Source organism: Esox lucius, chromosome 13 (genome assembly GCF_011004845.1).
Source record: "Esox lucius isolate fEsoLuc1 chromosome 13, fEsoLuc1.pri, whole genome shotgun sequence".
NCBI classification, from domain to species: Eukaryota; Metazoa; Chordata; class Actinopteri; order Esociformes; family Esocidae; genus Esox; species Esox lucius.
The window spans coordinates 19,060,388-19,082,677 of NC_047581.1; the positions used below are offsets into that span (position 1 = coordinate 19,060,388).

The 22,290-nt window shown below is 42.9% G+C and overlaps 2 protein-coding genes across 6 annotated transcripts in view; one reads left to right on the top strand and one right to left on the bottom strand.

The window, feature by feature from the left end:
• The first annotated feature begins 8,602 nt into the window (after positions 1–8,602).
• LOC105026087 (L-serine dehydratase/L-threonine deaminase) lies at positions 8,603–11,688 on the top strand. The gene is made up of 7 exons (XM_010897301.3): positions 8,603–8,676; positions 9,113–9,279; positions 9,631–9,670; positions 9,809–10,040; positions 10,596–10,823; positions 10,941–11,065; positions 11,177–11,688. The coding sequence occupies exons 2-7, from the start codon at positions 9,121–9,123 to the stop codon at positions 11,365–11,367; spliced, it is 975 nt and encodes a 324-aa protein (XP_010895603.1). The 5' UTR covers positions 8,603–8,676; positions 9,113–9,120; the 3' UTR covers positions 11,368–11,688.
• Positions 11,689–13,553: 1,865 nt separating this feature from the next.
• Positions 13,554–22,290, bottom strand: part of LOC105026089 (probable E3 ubiquitin-protein ligase HECTD4) — a 52,618-nt gene continuing 43,881 nt past the window's right edge. For 3 of the 5 annotated variants that reach the window (XM_020052669.3, XM_013136805.4, XM_034296348.1), the window contains exons 65-76: positions 22,054–22,157; positions 21,839–21,962; positions 20,978–21,168; positions 20,644–20,790; positions 20,359–20,478; positions 20,116–20,271; positions 19,880–19,983; positions 19,509–19,730; positions 19,077–19,243; positions 18,697–18,892; positions 18,365–18,587; positions 15,656–17,400 (exon numbers count right to left, since the gene is read on the bottom strand). In XM_020052669.3, coding sequence (XP_019908228.3) covers positions 17,264–17,400; positions 18,365–18,587; positions 18,697–18,892; positions 19,077–19,243; positions 19,509–19,730; positions 19,880–19,983; positions 20,116–20,271; positions 20,359–20,478; positions 20,644–20,790; positions 20,978–21,168; positions 21,839–21,962; positions 22,054–22,157 — 1,891 coding nt within the window. In that variant the 3' untranslated portion in view covers positions 15,656–17,263. Of the gene's footprint in view, positions 15,543–15,655; positions 17,401–18,364; positions 18,588–18,696; positions 18,893–19,076; positions 19,244–19,508; positions 19,731–19,879; positions 19,984–20,115; positions 20,272–20,358; positions 20,479–20,643; positions 20,791–20,977; positions 21,169–21,838; positions 21,963–22,053; positions 22,158–22,290 lie in introns of those variants that run through there. The other 2 variants (XR_002197673.3, XR_002197672.3) reach the window with 2 other exon arrangements.

A 22,290-nucleotide genomic window follows, 5' to 3' on the forward strand; every position in this document is an offset into this window, starting at 1 on the left:
TGAACAGCTTCCTTCTCCTTCCCTATCATGGCTGGAGCACCATCAGTAGTGATGGACACAATATGCTTGACATCACTTCCCCGTTCATTAAGCATCTGCATGATAGCTTCGTAGATGTCCTCTCCTCTAGTGTGACAGAGTGGAGTAAGACCCAGTATGTCTTCACAGAATGTCCCCTTGGCCTTGATGAAATATCTGACCAACACACATAGCTGGGCTTGGTCTGTGCTATCTGTTGACTCATCCACCACAAGTGAAAGGCAGGGTGCATCTTTGATATCATCAGTTAACTGCTTTACTTTTTCATGGGCAAGTACCTCGGTCCTCCTGGTTGAAGTGCCATTGGACAGTGGAATTTTCTTTAATTTATCTGACATCTCCTGTCTCTCCTTTCCCTCAAACAAAGCATCTGCTATCTCCACTAAACACTCCTTAACTATCTCTGCATCAGTGAATGGCTTCTTGTTTTTGCCTAGTACCCAGGCCACTCGGAAATATGCTTCTGTAGCTCTCTCTTGCTGTGTCACAGCTCTCACAAGAAACATATTTGTTGATTCATATGAAGACTTTAGCTGTCGTATTTTTGCTGTCCGTACCTCTGTATTTTGTGGATATTGCCGTTCAAAATTACCGTGTTTTGTTTCATAATGCTGTTTGACATTTCCACTCTTCACAACTCCAACTGTATCGTTACAAATCAAACAGAATGGCTTCGTGCTGGATTGGTGCAAAATGAACGCATACCTCTCTGTCCAATCCAAGCGTGCCGCACAAGCCCTGAAAAGTGAAGCCAAAACATCTCGATCGCCCCCTGGGGAGTGGTCCCAGTATAGGTCATAAACCCCGCCTCCCCATGTTATTCAATGGGACGCGAGACCAACTAAACAATTAAATTACCCTTCAAATATCTTTTTTCCGAAGCTGGTTTCTGTCATTTACTGTAGTTTGTATCACGCTAATGTAAATTCAAGAGTTTGTTTTTAAAATAAGTAGGTTTTTAGTTAGTTATTTAATGCTCTAAAAACGGTGGTGTGACGTCATGATTCACAGCTGTGATTGACAGCTATCTGAGCCAAGGAGCAACTGAATCTTCGGAGGATTGAGGAGATTGGAACTTTACATTTAATCTCTAAATTTCTATAATTGATATAATTTCACACGGACATAATGGGTTGTTCTGCAGTACATTGTGCTAACCGATCTGGCATTTCCAATCGATCTTTGAATTTTTTTCGGTAAGTTAAATTTATAAGCTATTTAATTAGTAAATAAATGTAATGGGCTAGCTAACGTTAGCTAAAAGACAACAAGCCTCCTTAATAGCCATGTTAATAGCTAGCAGGTGATCGTTAGCTAGAAGTTACCAATTATTTTTGTATTAGGCCTATTCTAAATTAAGGTTAAAAATGATGTAAGTTAAGCTATTACATATCGTCAAGGTTTAACAAGCAAAGGTTGTACTGTACTTGGACTTGCGATTGATTACGGTATGCGCATTCTGCAAAGGAGAGTGAGGGCGGGGCACAGGGGTGGGGCCGTTGATTTCGCGGCTTTACGGCTTTACTTCCTGCTCGCTACTGCGCATAACTACTGCGCAGAACTGGTCCCAAGATCGCTATCTGCGCAGACGCAAGTCCAAGATGTCAGCGCCGTATCGGGACACTGGCGGCTTCAGTTTTCACCAATGAGAAAGAGCGAAAGGGCGTCGTCCATTTTTTTTCCAATCATCCAATCATCTTTAAAAACTCTATTTTCTCCGTCAACTTTTCTTTTCCTGGACAATGACATCCTCCAAACCCATTCAAACGCTTACTGCGGTGAAGTGTTGCCTCTCGCGGCTCGCGCCCAATTACGTCAAAAGTATACACTTACTGGATGTCATGGCAACTGAATCACAGAGGAAAACTTTAAATATATCGCCTTCGCTTTAATATCGGACCATCTCCAAAGAGACATAAAAAACTAGACAAATGATTTTGACATGCATGCGTTTATCAAAGTAGGAAATCCAGACTTCTAATTTCTTACACATAATTACTGCTGTTGAAATACAGTGCAACGTCATTCTGTTACCAGCAATTTATAAATTTAAGACATTTTCAAATGTCTTTTAAACTTGTCTGAACTCTGAAGATTAGTTTCACTTTTGATATGAGATCTCATCTGTGTGTAGCCAACCACAAGTCAATCCCAACCAACCCCCTGGAGGCCCTTGTTTTTGATATGAGATCTCACATTTCTCGTTAATGTTTGTTAGTCAAAATGAAATTGCAGACCAGAAAAGGACAAAATAAACCATTGGTCCACAACTATTTGTACATAATTTCAATCAAATTTTAGATGCTAAAGATGGAGTGTTTTAATTTCGGACCATCTCCAAAGAGACATAAAAAACTAGACAAATGATTTTGACATGCATGCGTTTATCAAAGTAGGAAATCCAGACTTTTAATTTCTTACACATAATTACTGCTGTTGAAATACAGTGCAACGTCATTCTGTTACCAGCAATTTATAAATTTAAGACATTTTCAAATGTCTTTTAAACTTGTCTGAACTCTGAAGATTAGTTTCACTTTTGATATGAGATCTCATCTGTGTGTAGCCAACCACAAGTCAATCCCAACCAACCCCCTGGAGGCCCTTGTTCATCTATGCAGCAAAATGGCAAATACCAGACCTTGCATTCAACGTGTTTCTCCTTGATAACCATGCCGCAAGATAAAACAGAAAATAATCACATGGCTGTTCCACTAGAGTCAGGTGACTAGATGATACAAACAGAGAACTGCCTTCACAGGAGCACTTACCCACACCCCTCATTTGTCTGGGAGAACTCCACAGCCAGCCAAGGTTGATGGCTTGAGTGTTTCGTCCATTGTCCCTAACATCAGACCTTCACCCGGAGATAGCAGACCACAGGGAAGTTCTTTTGACCTCCAGGTCTTGAGGTCAGGGTGGGCTGACATCTTGGCTCAAGGACCACATGGAGAATTCAATGGATAGCAGTACATTTCTCGTTAATGTTTGTTAGTCAAAATGAAATTGCAGACCAGAAAAGGACAAAATAAACCATTGGTCCACAACTATTTGTACATAATTTCAATCGAAATTTAGATGCTAAAGATGGAGTGTTTTAACCCCTCCTCCAAACAATATTTAATCATAAACTTTAATAGTCCACTGTTTATGCCTGTTTTAAATATTTGTTTTATAATATAATAATATTCTAGTCCTGAAAAATACAAGAAAACAACTAACTAATCAAGACCCTGGTCCTGTCCTGATTCCTATACTACATTAGACGCGCAGCTAAAACAATATCACTGTTGAGTTGGAACGATATAATTTAACACATGAAGTTGCCAGAGCAGAAACATCACTGACAAATCCATGACACAACCGCAATTTCTTGCAAACAACATATTATCACACAACTCAGTGGTTGCATTGTGCGGATCATCCTTAATCATAATGGACATTTTGTGTTACATCCACGAATGTTCTGTCCATCCTATGTATAATACACTTAATATCACGTTTAAGTCCAACCAATCCGGTTTTGTTCATATTTTCTTGCAGATACTTTGGCCAGAGCATAACCGGTTATCTTCACCCAAGAGACCTACTGTTGGTCAATCGTTTTGGTTTTAAAGGTAAATGCATTGTTAGTCACAATGTTTAGTTACTGGGCCAAAAGGAAAATAATATTGAAAAGAGTTGAGAGGGACAAACAGGACATTCACTTGAATCACTACATGCTACAGAAGTTGCATCGATTCAAGAAAACCAGGAAAATGTTGAGCCATCTGTAGACTTCAGAGCTGGTATGTAAAATGTATTGCTGTGATACTTCATTTGTGATCCTGTAACTAAACTATACACTTTGTTAGATTTTCAAATTTCTGTTCCCTCTTTCTCAGAACCAGGTTTCTCCCCAGTAATCCAGACTCCACTTCACAGAGCCAAGAGTTTGAGTACAAGTAAGTGATGTTATTTGTGACGTTTTTTGTCTTGGAAACTATTGCTTCTATTTAAGATTAGGAATCCTTTTATCCATAATCTGTTTTTCATTAGGGCACTTGACTTTCTGGATAAAAGGTGTCGAGGTGTGTTGTACATATCATTAGCTTTGGACAGTTCAATTATTGTTTCATTACTGAATATGCTATCTCTGCAGTGAAATTAAAGCTGTTGTGTTTGTTCCTCCAGCTCGTCAAGTACTAAGCTTTACACCACCAGCAGCAAATTTACCCTGGCAGCATATGGGTGAAAACGCTGGAGGTATGTAATACGTTGTGCTAAACTAAGTTTTACATTTAAGTCCAATTCATTAAATGTATGCAATTACTTCAAACATTTTTACGTCAATGATTATCAATAGGAGAAAGCCATCGCTTTATTATTGGCCCTTGGACGCCCCTGGCATCTCGTGAACAGCACAAAGTTTTCAGCTATGAAGGTATATTCTAGGCCTATGTCTTATTGTCCAGTGTTTTAACAGTATTGAAAATATTGCTTTTAGTAGTTGTTTTTTTATTTTATGTAAATTTCCAGTGACTCCAGAATGAAAACCAAGCTCTGAGGGAGGAGAACCAAGCCCTGAGGGAATGCAATGCACAAGCAGGTGAGAACGTGCACTCTTTCTTAAATTTTACTTTTTTGTGTGTAATGTAGGTTCAGAATTACCATATGCCTTTGATTTTGTAGCTTCGGGTTGACAGAGGCTCACTTCAAGAGCAGGTGAAGCAAGTAGGGACAATGTTGAAGACGTTTGCTCTCACTGGGCAATCAGGTACAACTAGTTTAATACCTGTACATGTAGTAGACCTAGATATAAATGTCGTAGTTGAGTATTTGAGGGACCAGGACTGACTACTTTATTCTTTTATTCAGGGAACCGTGAACATCTGACCGTGAAGGCAGAAAAAGCCGCCCAGCTGAGAAGGACCCACAGCCGACCCCTTAAACCTAGGCTGACTACTGACACCCCAGCATCACTGAACTGGAACACTTTCTTTATCCTGCAGTCAGTAACATCAAGAAGCCAGAAGTGCCAGACTACACTCGCCAAATCCACCCTGTTTTTTTTGTATTTTAACTTTAGTATTGGCTTATTTCATTCTGTCTTAACGATTCTATTATAGTTTGTAAATCCTATTTCATACCTGTTACTTGATATTGCACATTAACTAGTACCAAAATTCTACTTTCATTTCATCAGTGTGCTTAACTGTTATTCTATTAATAATAGCTTGGAAATACTATTTACTACCTCTGATACTTGATATTGCACATTACCTGGTACCAAATATTCTACTTACTCTGTTTTTAACATCAGCATTTTTCATTCCATCACAGTGCTTAACTGTTATTCTATTGTTAAATATAGCTTGTAAATCCTTGTGCCACAGGTCAGCATTGCAGTTATAATGGTCTGTTCTACTACTGTTTTTACCTCTGTATTTTTATATAAATATATATGTCAAGTTTTGTTTATCACAGATACAAGAGACACAAATCTTATTGCAGCACGGTGTAAAAAAATCTTGTGCTCCAGGTCAGCAATGCCATTATAACGGTCTATTCTACTCTAGAGCTTTACTCTAAATTATTACCACTTTTCCTATTGTTAGAAATGGCTTGAAAATGTGATGTTATACCTTAATTTATTTGGTATCCTGCACATTCTTTGGTACCAAATATCCTCATTACTTATGTTTACTGGTAATTATTTTCATCCCAGAGCTGACCTCTTTATATTATTAACAATTATTGTGTTTGTGTTATAATTTGCTTGCATGGCTGTTTTTTACCAAAATTCAATTGGAAACCTGTCTGTGTGTGTGTATTTATATGTATACTTTTTTCTGCCTGTTATTTATTTCAGTGATCTGACACATCTTGTTTGAATGACAGTTACTGTACTTTGAAATGTGGAATTAAAACACCAAATGGAAATTTGTCTGGTTTGATCAATCATTATTCTCGATAAACTGCATGCTATAAATATTAAATACATGTATAAAAGCGGCAGATCGCTCGAAAAACGCGGAAGGTCCGCCTTCTGTATAACGGCGGTGGAACAGCGGTTGGCCCACGGGCCGGCCGCAGAACCATAGACTGTAAAAAAAATGGACGATGCCCCTTCGCTCTTTTCCATTGGTGAAAACTGAAGCCGCCAGTGTCCCGATATGGCGCTGACATCTTGGACTTGCGTCTGCGCAGATAGCGATCTTGGGACCAGTTCTGCGCAGTAGTTATGCGCAGTAGCGAGCAGGAAGTAAAGCCAAAATCAACGGTCCCACACCATAATTTAGAATAGGCTTAATACAAAAATAATTGGTAACTTCTAGCTAACGATCACCCGCTAGCTATTAACATGGCTTTTAACGAGGCTTGTTGTCTTTTAGCTAACGTTAGCTAGCCCATTACATTTATTTACTAATTAAATAGTTTATAAATTTAACTTACCGAAAAAAATTCAAAGATCTATTTGAAATGCCAGATTGGTTAGCACAATCTACTGCAGAACAACCCATTATGTCCGTGTGAAATTATATAAATTATAGAAATTTAGAGATTAAATTTAAAGCTCCAATCTCCTTAGTCCTCCGAAGATCGCGAAAAAAGCCTGTTGGCGCTTCAGTGGCTCCTCGGCTCAGACAGCTGTCAATCACGACGTCACACCACCGTTTTTAGAGCATTAAATAACTAACTAAAAACCTACTTATTTTAAAAACAAACTCTTGAATTGACATTAGCGTGATACAAACTACAGTAAATGACAGAAACCAGCTTCGGAAAAAAGATATTTGAAGGGTAATTTAATTGTAATTTAATTGTTTAGTTGGTCTCGCGTCCCATTGGGGACGCGGGGTTTTTGACCTATACTGGGACCACTCCCCAGGGGGCGATCGAGACGTTTTGGCTTCACTTTTCAGGGCTTGTGTGGCACGCTTGCGCAGAACACAGGCGGTAGGAAGGCGGCTGCCGGTTTTAAAAAGTGGCTGCCGCCGGCGGTGAGCCAGCAAATGTTTGCGATTTAGAAATTCTGCCGCTTCTACTGTCTCTGGAGGACCGCCTCCGGTCCGCCGACTCATTGCTATCTGGGCCCGTCTCTCTCATGAAAGGCGGTCCGGATTGAATTCCCTCCGGGTCCGGATCCGGACCGGAGTCCGGACTTTGAGAAGTGCTGACCTAATCAGTAACTCATTAAGTAAACTGAGGTGCACCTGTGTTGGAATTTAACAGAATTTAACAGAATGGAATGGCTGCCATACATAGAGATGCCTCTGTCTGCCAGAGGAGTCGCAGCGGTGCGGATTGCAAATAAATTGGACTGGAATGAATGGACAGAACGCCATTGGATGTGCTTTAGAAGACACATATCTCAACGTCTACTGTACTAAGTACGCTGAGAGTTGCAGATCAAGCAGGGCCTTCATTTTTTATTGAATATTAAGTATTTGGGGAGGAAACTGAGTAAAAAGCAAAATATTTAATTAAACACATTTCAACTGATTTTACATAACAATCATATTCTGAATGATTTTTCTTCAACTTTTTTAAACACATTTCTGCTGTGCCATTAATCCATGATGCTGTTTAAAAAAAGAACAATAAGAAAGAAAATATATAATATAAAAAGGTGAATCAATTAAAATCACAGAAAGAGCAAACGGATGACCATTTCCTTTAATTCTCACATTTGGTAATAGGGTAGTAGCCTATTTAGAGATAACAGCCGGTCAGTGAGATGACGCAGCATTCATAAATGTATTTTCGGCAAAAATGACTGTCTGTGACTATACCAGATGTAATGCATATCCTCGCTGTCCACTCTTTCGACTCCAGCCGGATCAGGCAGGTTTGAGTAGTGAACATGATATTTGCTGCCGCTGAGCAGATTCCACTGCTTCCACTGTTTCAAAGTCGAACCCGCCGCTTTTGGTAGTGCGGTGCGGAGTCAAAATAGTTCCCACTCTTTTGGCAATGCCGAAGTGAGCGGACTCGTGCAGTAAACCAGCGCAGTCAGAAGACACCATAAATTACTACAACACCGAGTAGAAAGTACGCGAATAGGTTATAGCCAATTGTTTCCCATTACAAATCCACAATTTTAACACTGTCATTTTTGTTTTTATCTATTACATAAAGATGCAAGTTGAGGTTCCAATTTAATAGTTAGTCATACAGTAATGAACATAAATGGCCAGCAACTACATAGGTCTCATATGCAAGACCCTACCAGACATGCACTTACAAAATATACCTGTATCTATGTAATACATTTTCTGATATTTAGAGCTGAAGTTGATCATGTTGGTTAACCGTTTTACATGATCACCATGGCATTTTAAATTAATTTGACAGAAATTTACTAGGCTATATACGATGTACGTTTACTTCTACTTCTTGGAGAAAAATATAAATAAATTCCTTATTCGGTGACACCAGGTCTTACATCCCCACCTGTCTCTTCGGATTCGGGGTTGTGTGACGGAGGAGTGCTCAATGGGGATTGGTTGCTGAGGGAGGTCTCCGCTGCACAGCGCTCTGCTTTAGGTATAAATCCACCTACTAGTTCTCACAGGGAAAACTTTACTAGAACTGCCTATTGTCCCACGTTACCGGACAAATTAACATTTTGCTCAAAAACGGAGGTCAACTAAGGTAAAGTGAAAGTTCTTGAAAAGTATGTTTGCTTTGAAAGTCTTAAAACCTTTAACTGGTGAGCTTGTTTGGATAATACACGTTTTATACTCATATGATCACTATTTTATTTAATCAGTTATTAAAACATAGAATATTTACTTTCTAGTAGGAAAAATGTGGTGTAAGTCCTAATAATTTGTTAACAATGTCTAATTTGGTGTCACTTAGAGTGGAAGTCTACTTCCTTTGCTGGTTAATGATGTTCTTTCTTTAATGCAAATAGTGATATTGACCTTAAACTTTTGCCTGTCAAGTGCATGAACACCAGAGAATATTGATGTTAAGAGCTTCCTTCACAGTAACTGACTGTTTGTTTAAATGTGTTGAATTAATTGAGTCAATGTTCATTGTTCTCCATTGAAACACATTAATTCCTCCACTTGCCTGTCTAAAGATAGAGAAATGAAGGATACACAGGAGAGAACTCTTCATGTGGCCACCCCACTGAGGGAGAGTCTTGCCTTGACCAAAGTGGCAGGCACCTCGGTCTACCTGAAGCTGGACTCATCCCAGCCCACAGGATCCTTCAAGATCAGGGGCATTGGACACCTTTGCAAGACAGTGAGTTAATCATCCGTACCTACAGTACCGCCTTGGGCCCCTGAGTTGGGAGGAAAATCAAGAGGGAGAGGGTTTCAAGATCAGCACGGGTAATCGTGATGCACAATAGGTTGTTCTAGTATGCATATTAGGAGCCCCTGCTAAAATCGGGTTGGTGATTGGGGTCTGAATGTATGGTCCCAGTAAGACCAGTCTCTACCAGTTTGTGGAGGTCAGTCCATGTCTTAAAACCTGGTTGTGGTGTCTATGTGATGGTATGTAATTATTTCTGAGTACGTCCATTATTTTAGTTCTTACTGTGAAGAAGACCCATGAGTCATATCATGTCATGTGCTCTTTGTTGTCTTTCAGTGGGCCGAACGAGGTTGCAAGAGATTTGTCTGTTGTTCAGGTGAGCAACAATCATGCCAGGTACCCCAGTTGTTCACCACAGTGTAACAACTTGTCGGACTTCCATATGGGACATTTCAGACAAGCACTCTCTGTACATCATCCTTTTAAGGTGGTAAATGGCATTGCCCCTTCACAGGAGGAAATGCGGGCATGGCGGCTGCCTACTCTGCCCGTAAGCTTGGGGCACCTGCCACGATCGTCGTGCCCAGCGTTACCCCCAAACCAACAGTGGAGAGGCTAAGGGATGAGGGTGCCGACGTGGTCATACATGGCAAGGCGCTGAATGAGAGCATTGAATACGGACAACAGCTTGTGGCCAACAACCCTGGATGGGTTTTCATCTCTCCCTTTGATGACCCACTCATCTGGTGAGCGACAGATAACATATAAAAACACCTCTGTAACGTTGGTGTTGCTCAAACAAATGGGGGTGTCGTGTTGGTCACAGTAAAAGTGTCTGCCATGAAAAAGCTGATATGGTATAAGAAACATTTCGCCCTGTTCCAATCCAGGGGATTGATGTGTGTTATCCTGATATCATGTATAGTTGGGTAAAACGTGGTACACCATTTTCTGTTCTGTAATAGGATGATTAGTAACATGTAACATCTTAACTGTATTGTTGTGCCTTTAATACAAGGCATGGGTGATGTGACAAGTTCGGGGCCTAGGGCCCTTAAGGTTACTGACAGACATATATGGATTTCCCTACCAAACACCAATTTTACACCTTAGCTGAATCCAATTTCAAACAACAGCTTGTGTTTCATGAACAACATTGCAGAGCCAAGAAATGTGGATAGTGTTACATTCCGGCCAACATAGCCCTCTGTATTCAAAGCGTATTCTAAATAATGTCCGAGTCATCCTTTGTGAATGAATAATGAACACTGACTTTTTCTCTGTACTTCTGATGTGTTCAGGGAGGGCCACATGTCACTTGTGCAGGAGCTGGAGTCCGAAATGGACGAGAAGCCTGGTGCAATAGTGTTGTCTGTTGGGGGTGGAGGCCTGATGAATGGGGTTGTCAAAGGACTGCACTGCGCAGGCTGGGACGATGTCCCAGTCATAGCTATGGAGACTGTGGGGGCACACAGCCTCAATGCTGCCATGAAGGCTGGGAAGTTGGTCACTCTGCCTGAGATAACAAGGTAAGAAATTCTAAAATATCCTCACATTGAGAGAGCAAGATCACTGAAACACTGAAACATGTTATCACTTAAAAAGCAAGATTAAAAATGATATATATATTTTTTTTATCTCCACAGCATTGCCACAACATTGGGTTTGACAACAGTATCTGCACAGTCCCTGAAATTTGCTTGCGAATACACAGTTTACTCTGAGATAGTTACAGACCAGGAGGCTGTCAAATCAGTTGAGCGCTTTGTTGGTGAGTATCACATACGGTTGGCAACACCTGTGTACAGGGTCATATGATTAGTCAAACCCACAAACCGCTCTGATACGGACTTCCTGGTCATCCTTTTTCTGCCGTCTACAGACGATGAGAAGGTGCTGGTGGAGCCGGCGTGTGGCGCTGCCTTGGCAGCTGTGTACTGTGACATCATTCCCAGACTCCAGAGGGAGGGCAAGCTGGCATGGGACCTGGGCCCTGTGGTGATCGTGGTGTGTGGAGGCAACAACATCAGCTTGGAACAGCTCTATAAACTGAAGAAGCAACTGGGCATGTAGTTTCGCTAAGCAATCCTTTTCTTCTAAAACCCATTCCTTCATTACGCTGATTCTTTTGTGACTTTTTAACAGGAGTCACAAACCCTATGGGGCCAAATCATTCCAAACTGTGTGCAGTATAGGCTTACTCCTATATGCTTACTCCTAAACTCCTGAATGGGGCTTCAGCCACAAGCATGAACTGACTGGACCCATCAATAGCCCAATGCTGTGATATGCATTGATAGTTGTCTTGTTATTTGTGTCGAGCATGTTTTATGTAAGATGTACTGGTTGTATTTGATTCATTCTCTTTTTCATTGTTTGAGTAATATTTAAAAATAAATCTTATATATTTTTCCTGAATATCTTGTCTGAGAAATCCTTTCTTACAATCTGTAATGATTCTATTATTTACATTATGGTTAAGCTTCTTTATAAGCTGCTAAGTTCTAAAAAATAATAAAAAAAATATTAATATTCAGACATTATATGCTTTATTGGATATAAATCTGGTGAAAGACAGAAGAGAGTGTTTGCTGGCAGAGCAGTAGGTTGGACTCTAACACGCCCCAGCAGTGCAGTACAGGTGCATAGGAGGCAGCAACATAGACCACTACACCAGACTCCAGTGTTAAAACTCACAGCATAGACCACTACACCAGACTCCAGTGTTAAAACTCACAGCATAGACCACTACACCAGACTCCAGTGTTAAAACTCACAGCATAGACCACTACACCAGACTCCAGTGTTAAAACTCACAGCATAGACCACTACACCAGACTCCAGTGTTAAAACACACAGCATAGACCACTACACCAGACTCCAGTGTTAACACACTCACAGCATAAGACCACTACACCAGACTTGTGTTAAAACTCACAGCATAGACCACTACACCAGACTCCAGTGTTAACACACTCACAGCATAGACCACTACACCAGACTCCAGTTTAACACTGATGTAAATCTGACATTGAAAACATAATATACCTGTTCAAAATACTGTCGAGACTTAACATTTGGATGCACTTACAGTCATTCAAATAACTGAGGAAGTGAATAAACCTTCATATTGGAAGACAAAAGGATTCTCAACCTGTCCAGGAAGTGTCCATGTGTCAGCAACTGCATCCAGCATCAGATTAAAGTATTTTAATAAAGTATCCTAAAACATATTTCCTGCTAAAGCATTGTCTGTTAAGATGCAAGAAAATACCTCCAAACTCATTGAGCGTGCTTGATCATACAGCAAAACAATTATCCTTAACACATAGCAGTTAGGACGTATTCAGGTTAGGTCAGCTCCTATTTTTGACAATAAAGCAGAGTTTTGACTGAAGACATGTATTCAACAGTTACAGTTGTCTGCTGGGACAGATACCCTGTTTCTGAAGGCCACAGCACATAGCAATACATTTTTATGGGCATGATTTACCTATACTGCAGTCTGCCCTTGGCCTCTAGAGCAAAATTATTTTTGGAACAGTAGTTGACCGGCGTAGCCTGGCTGCTGACATCTACCTCCTGACTTTGTTGTCTGGAAAGTGTTGTGATTTAATCGGCAAGACGTGTTAATAAATGAAGGGAATGTGCACCGCTATTTGGATATCCCAATATCAAACCACAACCAATATTTTAGTTAGGCACCGAGCCACTACACCACGCAGGTCATGTTTGATTCCTCATAGCCAATTAATGAGAAACTGCAAATAGCTGGTAAAAAAAGAACCTATCAACCTATCATTTTCTGCTTGAGTCGCTGCTCTCCCGGTACTGGTTCATGTAGGTCGTGTCAGCCAGGCTTTGATCGGAGTGGGAAGAGTTAGCAATGCGAAAAGGGCAATCTTGCCGGAACGTATTTGAATACATCATCAGCACATGGTAATAAGATGTTTCATTGCTTGATATGAGATAAGGAAATTACCATTATTTTTGTATTGGCTAATAAAATTGCATACCAATGAACACATCACAAACGTTAGGTTGATACTTTTACCTTTAATATAGCTGTTGAACAACATTTTACACAAATACATGAACAGGTTTAGTGTTTTCTGCACTTTTTCTGTTGTGCCATTTACTTCATCACTAGTGAAGAATAATCTGGTCATTCAAATTTTTAATTTAATCCAGACAGACCATATCATTTATTAATGTTACCTTAAGGTGAAAAGTGGGACTTAAGTCGGTCATTCTATTCTGCAATTCATAATGCAACATAACAAATTGAAGGATAAATTTCAATAAAGGACTGGAGGAACACAACAAATGCAGATCCTTCCACAGCAATTAAAATATTATGCTCTGTGGCATGTATAAAAATGCTGAGCAGGCCCAGCTAAGGATCAAGATGTCAAGAGGAAAGAATCTAATTTGGAAGAAGGTACATTATTGGGTCTCTTCCAATATGACAATGTCCCCATACACAGGGCACCAGAGGGGCATTGAATGGTTTGATGAGTATGAAAATGAGGTGAATCTTATGCTATGGCCTTCGCAGTCCCCAGATCTCAACCCAGTTGAACACCTATGGGAAATTTGGCTCTCCGCCACCACCATCAAAACACCAAATGAGACAACATCTTTGGAAGAATGGCGTTTCAACTTCCAGTTGAGTTCCAGAGACTCATACTGTAGAATCTACGCCAAGGAGCATTGAAAATGTTCTGGCAGCTCCTTAACTTCTTGTTGATTTTTCCTTTCATTTGTCACCCGTCTGTATCACCAAAGTTGTTCGAGATTGATATGCACAGCTATTTGGGTTATTTAATTGGCTGATTACTACTGATGACCTTGTTTGACAGGACTCCCCCCAGGTCATCAGGAGGGAATTCCAATGAGGTTAGAAGTCTCACCCAGTTGACTACATTAGCACTTCCTGTGTGTTCCGACTCCATAATATGGAATATAAATGAATGCATCCTTATTTATCTGACAGTCTTTCATCCCGCTATATCAAGTGAAATGCATGATGTACTGTGAGCTACTTCTAATACCTGGGGCTGATTTTGTACAAAAACCCCATCACAAAACATTCTCTTAATTTTTCACATGCATCCCAAGATACACGCAGTCTAAGCTATATATAGCATGTGACATGGCACACATGGTAACATACCAGGGTGGAGTGGCGGTGTGGGGTGACTGAAAACAGGCACAGATCCAGCTGGAACTGGCTTGCACCTACTGCTTTGAAAAGGTGCCTGGTTTAAATAGCAGACTTGGGTGATGTGACAAGTTCGGGGCCTAGGGCCCTTACACCCAGCCAAGAGATAGAAATAAGTAATCAGAGCTGCCAGCTTACGGTTTCATGGTCAGCACCAACTTTCACAATGGTTGAGCCAGGTCCTTTAACTTCTTACAGCAGTTGATTTAACGTGAAGATGTCCGACACACAGCAAACACATCCAAACAAAGACGGTCAAATTGCGTGGACACAATACTTCTCTCACCATTTGGTTTGAGTAAAAACTATTTACAGTTTGTAAACTTTTAAAAGACATTTTAAATTGTCAGATATTTTACATTAGTGAATCTAGCTGGGGGAAAGAAACTAATGGGGAATAAAAGACAATGAAAAACTGACTTCTGTAGGCCTCCCTGTGAGCATATGGTGAGAAACAGTCTCCATGCATTATTGTACCAGGGCTTTCTCCTCTTGTCAGGAGATTGTGTTTACTGGTGGCATGTAGTCCACTGCCTGTATGTTTAGCTTTTTGTGTTTTTCCTGAGCATCTTTACAAAAGAAGTTAGCGGACAACAGGCTTACATCAAGACATTTTTTTATTGTGACACAGAAATCTTAAACCCCATCTTATTCTTTACCTCTGTATAATCCATTTTTAGAGATCTGTGTTAAGTTTCTAATGTGCAGAAGTAACACAGTAAAAGTTAAGTTAATGCAACCATAAATAATTGTAATAAATATCAAGTAAATACACACATTTTCTTATCGCAACATCTCTTTGTACGGATATGTCCTTAATGTTCTCTTCTACTCCTGCAGGAGGTAGGAACAGAAGGAGAGAGCGTCCTTGTTAGCAGCGGTATCCCCTTTAAAGAACATAAAGATAACTAAATCAGAAAGCAATAGAAAACGGCCAACTTAAATATTTTGTGGTAGCTCTCGTTGTGTTCTTCAAGTCCCATCCAAGTCATATGGCGGTTTTACTCACACAACAACTGTTTCACTATGGAAAAGAGAATGAGCAATAGAATCCATCTGAGTTACAACACATTAAGGTGATATATTACCAGTTATTTCAAAATGTGTAAAAAATAAAACCAAACTGGATATCCAATGTAGAATATCCAAGAATAGCTCATTTTATAATATTTTTTCCCCCTGGAAGAATAGTGCAAAACAAAACAAATAAATCCTTGATGAAATGAAGCAATTAAGAAAAAACTGCCATCAAATATAACTTAAAGGTCTATTTACATGTTTTCTTCTGTGAATTCTTTACAAAGCTAAAACCTTTTGGTAATGGGTCAAATAATAAGAAAAGAAAAAAAAAAAGATATCCTGCTCATTCTCCACAGGACATCTATTAAAAGGCAAAACTAAAGGGAATCCGACCCCCTGGGTTATGGATTGTGTTTGTTGGGGGGATTCGGCGCACATTCAGTAGCAGTAACACACAAGTAGTGTGGGAGAGCAGCTCAGGAGAATCTCCCTCCCATATTAAGCAACACAGGTTTGACAACCTGAAATGCAAGTGTAGCAAATCTGGCAACCCAGAAGGCAAGACCTGGCAACCAGGTAGAGCTTTAGTCTGGTAGTCCAGCTTCAGTGTACCTGACCTTACCCTACTGTCACAGCTACTAGGATATACCAAAACTGCAACTTAATCACTTAATAGATTAATATGACTATTTACATGACTTATGCTGTATACCCTCTTTATAGACTTGAATAAAATATATTCACCGTGTATATATAGGCAGATAATTAGTTTCTTCCTTTTTATTTTTTAGCAGTTCAACTTTACAGGCAATATCTATATGTCCTGTTTAGAGCTAGTCAAGGTTTTGACAGCAGATAGCTGAACTGGTAATAAATAGGCAGCATCATATAGTTCCTTTCAGATATTAAGTGGACTCATATCTCAAATAACAAACAAAACTCAACTCTTGCTAACGTCTCACATAGCCTCCCTGTCAGCCTGTTAAGGAGGTGCTGCTTGTGGTAAAGGCATGCCAAGACGCAGGGGTTCTCAACTCCTGGCACGGAGAATCAGAGTATTGATAGTTTGTATTCTACCTGGTAGTTAACTGCATTCATCCGGGGTCCCAGGTCTAAATCAGCTCCTGATTAGAGGGCTAAAATGAAAAACAGCACTACTCCAGGTCCCCCTGGCTCAATGCTGAGGACCACTGAGAGAGATTCCTATGAAAGCGAGCGGGAAGGAAACCGTAAGGACTTCTGAAAGAGAGGGAGAAATAAGGTGGAAGACAGAGTAACTGTCCCTAAAAAAAGATTGTGCGCCCTGTCACAGCTCCCTCCTACTGTGAGTGTACGGATGAAAGAGTCACGTCATGGTCATTCCTAAACTCAGTGCAACCAGAAAAGACACCAGTCAGTGTCAAGGCAAGTGGGGCTCCCATACATCAGCTCTGAAAACAGTAGTCAAAACGCACTCCTGAAATGCTCAACCTGATTACAATGTTATTTAAAAGAGGTGCTGGAACAAAGCCGAACACATAACAAGCAGAAAACAGAAAAGCTTCAGTGGCTTATCGGTGAAGCAGGTTGGCCTTCCGTTATGTGGGTAAGTCCCAGCTAAAGTCCAAGAGGGGGACATGGTCAATGTGGTCAGGGGTAAGGAGGAGAGGCTGGGGTTGGAAGGGTAATGAATAATGAGGTTGATGTTGAAGCACATGGAGATGGTATTTCCTCTACCAGGTCCCTTTAGCCGCTAAGAGGGTCTTCGCGGTAGTGGATGGCGTAGCGCAGCTTCTCCAGCATCACATCCAGGGAGCTGTACTGGGGCAGCTTCACCATGAACAAACAGGTCTCTACCCTAATGTAGCGAGAGTCTGGTAAACCTGGAAAACAGAAAAGGATATATGTTGTGAATGATTTAAAATTGGCTTAAAACATTTAAAGGAGCATTATATTTTCTCAATTAAATTGATTTTTTAAGACACTGCTTGGAAACACAAAATATTATTTTGCAAGGACTTGAAGGATGAGCAATGTTGTAATACTTATTTCTTTTGCTATTTTGACCTCAGGGATTTTTTTTTTTTACTTGTTCCAAAAAGGGGGTACGTTTTATTTTCTATACCGTATAATCCCCACCTGGTAAAAGCATGCTATTTCCCTTTGGGTCAGTAGTCCAACACCTCCAACCACTGGGTCAGTAGTCCAACACCTCCAACCACTGGGTCAGTAGTCCAACACCTCCAAGATTAAAACCACTGAGTCAGTACTCCAACACCTCCAACTACTGGGTCAGTACTCCAACATCTCCAAGATTAAAACCACTGAGTCAGTACTCCAACACCTCCAACCACTGAGTCAGTACTCCAACACCTCCAACCACTGGGTCAGTACTCAACACCTCCAAGATTAAAACCACTGAGTCAGTACTCCAACACCTCCAATCACTGAGTCAGTACACCAACACCTCCAACCACTGAGTCAGTACTCCAACACCTCCAACCACTGGGTCAGTACTCAACACCTCCAAGATTAAAACCACTGAGTCAGTACTCCAACACCTCCAATCACTGAGTCAGTACACCAACACCTCCAACCACTGAGTCAGTACTCCAACACCTCCAACCACTGGGTCAGTACTCAACACCTCCAAGATTAAAACCACTGAGTCAGTACTCCAACACCTCCAACCACTGAGTCAGTACTCCAACACCTCCAACCACTGAGTCAGTACTCCAACACCTCCAACCACTGAGTCAGTACTCCAACACCTCCAACCACTGAGTCAGTACTCCAACACCTTATCAAGAGGACATCAAGCAGATAGCAACCTTTCCCAGGACTTACCTGCCGCCCCGTCCGGAGGGGCAATTTTCATGGGGTACGGGGGTACATGGGCGGTGTCTGGGCCGCCGTCCTTGCAGGGACAGGTGAAGGGGATGCGCTCCTGGTTGCAGGCAAACTTGATGAACTTGCAAAGCTCCTCCTGGGTGAACATCTCCAAGGCCGTCCAGAAGAACTCAATGTGCTGGTCCGTCTCCATCAGCCCCACCTGGTACATGGTGTGGGCCTGCAGAGAAAACGGACTTCAGTCCAGCAGACGGCCAAGGGCCCCAGAGTTCCACTAAAGGATGTGTACAGCAGGTGTATAGTGGAGGGTGTGTGTGTGTGCTGGCTACCTTGAGGAACTCCAGGTTGATGTAGGGCAGGCCGCAGGTCCGTAGCTCCACCTCTTGTGGGCTGAGCATGGTGAGCAGCTGCAGGGGGATGATGGAGCCCAGGCCGGCTCGCACCGCCGTCATACACTCCACGTTCTGTAGCTCCCGCAGGCGCAGGCCTCGTACCGCCCGTGCATACACATCTTTATTCTCCCAGCTACACACACGCAACACAGGGCAGAGGTGAGAGCGGTTAAACGGAGAGGACAGCACAGCGGCTCAAAGCCACAAAGGACTGCAGAACACCGGGAAAACAACGGTCAGGGAAGAGAGGATGGCTGAAGGGAATGGGGGGGAACTAAACACTTTGCCTCGGACAGGGAGGCAGAATGTCCTGGTACCTGACACAGAGGTTGCGTCCCCCCTGACACAGCTCCACCTCCTCTCCGGTCATGGTGATGTAGGTGAAGGTGCAGCAAGGCTGGCTGGGGGAGTCGGGACTCTCTCCCGAGTGGTGCTGGGATGACATCTCAGCACACAGAGCCTCCAAATCCTCCTCCTCACTCACCTGGAGGGCAGAGGATAAGGGTCATGAAGAGGTCGACAGAATGATTCCCATTTCACCAGGTTTAGGACAGTCACCCCATCGATCTCCAGTAACAGGACACAGTAATGTCCCTCCTTACCAGATGGGACCTGTCTTTTGTAACCAACCCTGCAGACTCCGGTACTATGATTTTCCACTGACAAGAACATGACATGAAAATGTAAGTAGCAGGACCCAACAGGACAGCCCCTACGACCCCCAACTAACTGCCTCATTGGTCTCTTACGCTCTCAAACTTCTTGACGTAGTTGTATGTGAGAAGGTCGGCCTCCTGGAGGTCCTGCTCTGGGTCCAGGGGCTCCCCCACCAGGCCCTTCCAGAAGGAGCCCAGCAGGTCCAGGGGCAGGGGAACGTCAGCCCGAATGCCGATCCCCAACAGCTGGCCGAAGAAGTGCAGCAACTGCTCCTCCGCGTAGCTGATCGGAGAGGGCGTCAGGATATACTTCCCCTTAAGGAGAACACACCAGAAAGACCCCGCAGTCAAGTTAGAGTTGTGCAACACAGTGTCTAGATGACGGTCCTGTGGACTCCCAGTGAGGAGCAGCAGACACGGCCTCCTGGGTGTAAGGGCAGGTGGGCTGTCCCTGTGCTGGGTACCTTGTTACGATTGGCTGCTGCACTGGGGCAAGGGAGCAGCAGGGAGAGGGCGGAGCTCTGGAGTTCCTTGCACACCTGCCACAGGAAGTGACGGAAGGAGCCGCCTAGAGGGGAAATGCAGAGGTCAGGGGTCAACTAAGACAAGGGCATTTCGTCTTCCCTTTGGCTCAAGCACTAAAGGTAATTGTCGGCGTTCGTTCCTAAAGGACAGAGGTGGGTAGAGAAGGCAGACTGACTGGTTCCGTGGACCTCCTCTCCAGTGAAGCGGATGTTGAAGGAGTAGGTGGGGTCTCCTCCACTGGCCAGCTTCACACACAGCTGGGACGAGGGAACGCAGGCCAGCTGGCGCGCTGCCTGGCAAAAGTAGGTGTTCTCTGAAGATCGGATCTCGCCTGGAGAAACACACGCCGTTAACAGCCACAGGGAAGGGGGGGCATCGCTTAATGTGAACGACAGACAGGCCTATCCAATCAGCTCACCTCCCACAATCTCCAAGGGGTCCAGGGTGATCTCTGGGGCGGCGTGGTCGGCGGTGCGCTGCACCGTGGCGTTCAGCACCTGATTCATCACTATCACTTTGGTGTCGTAGAACACCAGGCCTGCATAGAGACAGGGTGGGACATTAGCAGCACTTCATATGAGCCACCTACAGAGACAGTCTTTCCCACTGTGAAACAGACCGACAGGTCAACCGCCCGATGCGACCATGCTCCTTCTTGGCCCACATGCAGAACTCAGACCAAATTCGGGAATCAGCGTGTCACCTTTGGCCCCGCGGAGCAGCGCTGCGATGCTGTTCTGGTAGGTGTGGGTTTGTCTCAGCTCCACCAGAGGCAGGAAGAAACTCTCCAGGGTGTTGTTCAGAGACTGCAGGAGGGCAAACCGCAGACGCAGGTTCTCCACAGGAACATCTACGCGCGCACACGTACACACACGTACACACACGTACACACACGTACACACACGTACACACACGTACACACACGTACACACACACGTACGTAAACACACACATACACACACAGGGTAAATGTGAACAAAACAACAAACAGGCGTGCAAACAGACTGTGTGTGAACGGATGACGCAGTGGAACTCACTGAGGAGGCAGGCCACGCGGGGGTCAGCGGCGTCGCTGGGGTCCAGGTACAACTCATGGGGGTGCAGCCTGGCCGGTGTGATGGCCAGGTGACCGCACAGCCTGTTAATGTACTGAACCAACGCTACGTCCATCTCCAGAGTCCACCGCCTACAGGCCTTCTGGGCGTGACGGGTGTCTATACAGGTACACCTGGAGACAACCAAACAGTGAGCCGCTGCAGACCCTCTTCACACAGAACAGTTGAATAACGTGAAGCCAGCTGGGTTATTTACATCAGATGTTCTGGGCAATATAGTGTGTGTGTGTGTGTGATTCAGCTAACTCAAGAGACATATGTTTTAGTTTACATCGTGTGTGAAGGAGATAACGGAACAAAGTGTTCCAGGTTCTAAATGTTTACAACCTGCTCCAGTCATGTTTTCCGTTCCCCACTCTGCTAGGAATGTGACCTGCCAACCCCCTAGCCAATGCCTGGAAATAGGGAGCACGCAGGCTGACTACTGGGGCTGGGGGGGACATACCAGACACTGCAAAAACAATATGGCTTATCAAGCATATTTGTCTTATTTTCAGGTTCAAAACCCAACAATCCTTAAAATAAGGTATATTTTTCTCAACAAGCTAGGTTATACCGATTGTTTTTAGAAAATATGCCTTGAATATTGTGTAATTTGTCTTGTTTCATTGGAAGATTATTTCAAGCAAATATTCCCTCAAATATAGTTAAAAATTGTCTGGTCAATTTTTTTTGCAGTGTAGGCTGACTGTACGGGCTGGAGAGGGACTCACCATAAAGCTGACTGTTTGTGTGTGTGTGTGTGTGTGTGTGTGTGTGTGTGTGAGGGGTCACCTGGCTTACCTTTCTAAGTGGAGGTCATAACCGCAGGCCAGAATGGCCCTCCACACACTACGGATGTCCTGCTTAGCTCGGTCCACAGCAAACTTATGGAAGCCTTCCAAAGTTAGGTACTTCTCCTCTTGGACTACGTCACAGATGAGAGAAGACATACAGTATGTAAAACCCCAGTGAGAGAGACGTTGGCCATACACACAGGTATCATTTGTAATCAGTACCTTCAGGCTTCTTGGCAGGAGATTTCTCAGTGTCTTTTTCATCAGGCCTGGGTTTGTCAGGGGACTTAGGCTTCAAGACAGTTTTCTTCTCACTCAGTGCAGTCCTGGTAGACATGGGCAGAGGTCAGGGAAAGGGGCTCAAAGAAGATGTCTGTCCAAACAAGCAGGGATTAAGGTCCAGGCTGACATGACGGCATACTGAAAGAAGCATGCTGTCATGGTTACACACAAAGCAAA

Excerpts from the sequence above, each read along its gene's own strand:
- LOC105026087 (XM_010897301.3), top strand. The coding sequence starts at position 9,121 with ATGAAGGATACACAGGAGAGAACTCTTCATGTGGCCACCCCACTGAGG. Across the intron at positions 9,280-9,630 it reads TTGGACACCTTTGCAAGACA|TGGGCCGAACGAGGTTGCAA; the intron begins GTGAGTTAATCA and ends GTTGTCTTTCAG. Across the intron at positions 10,041-10,595 it reads TTTGATGACCCACTCATCTG|GGAGGGCCACATGTCACTTG; the intron begins GTGAGCGACAGA and ends TGATGTGTTCAG.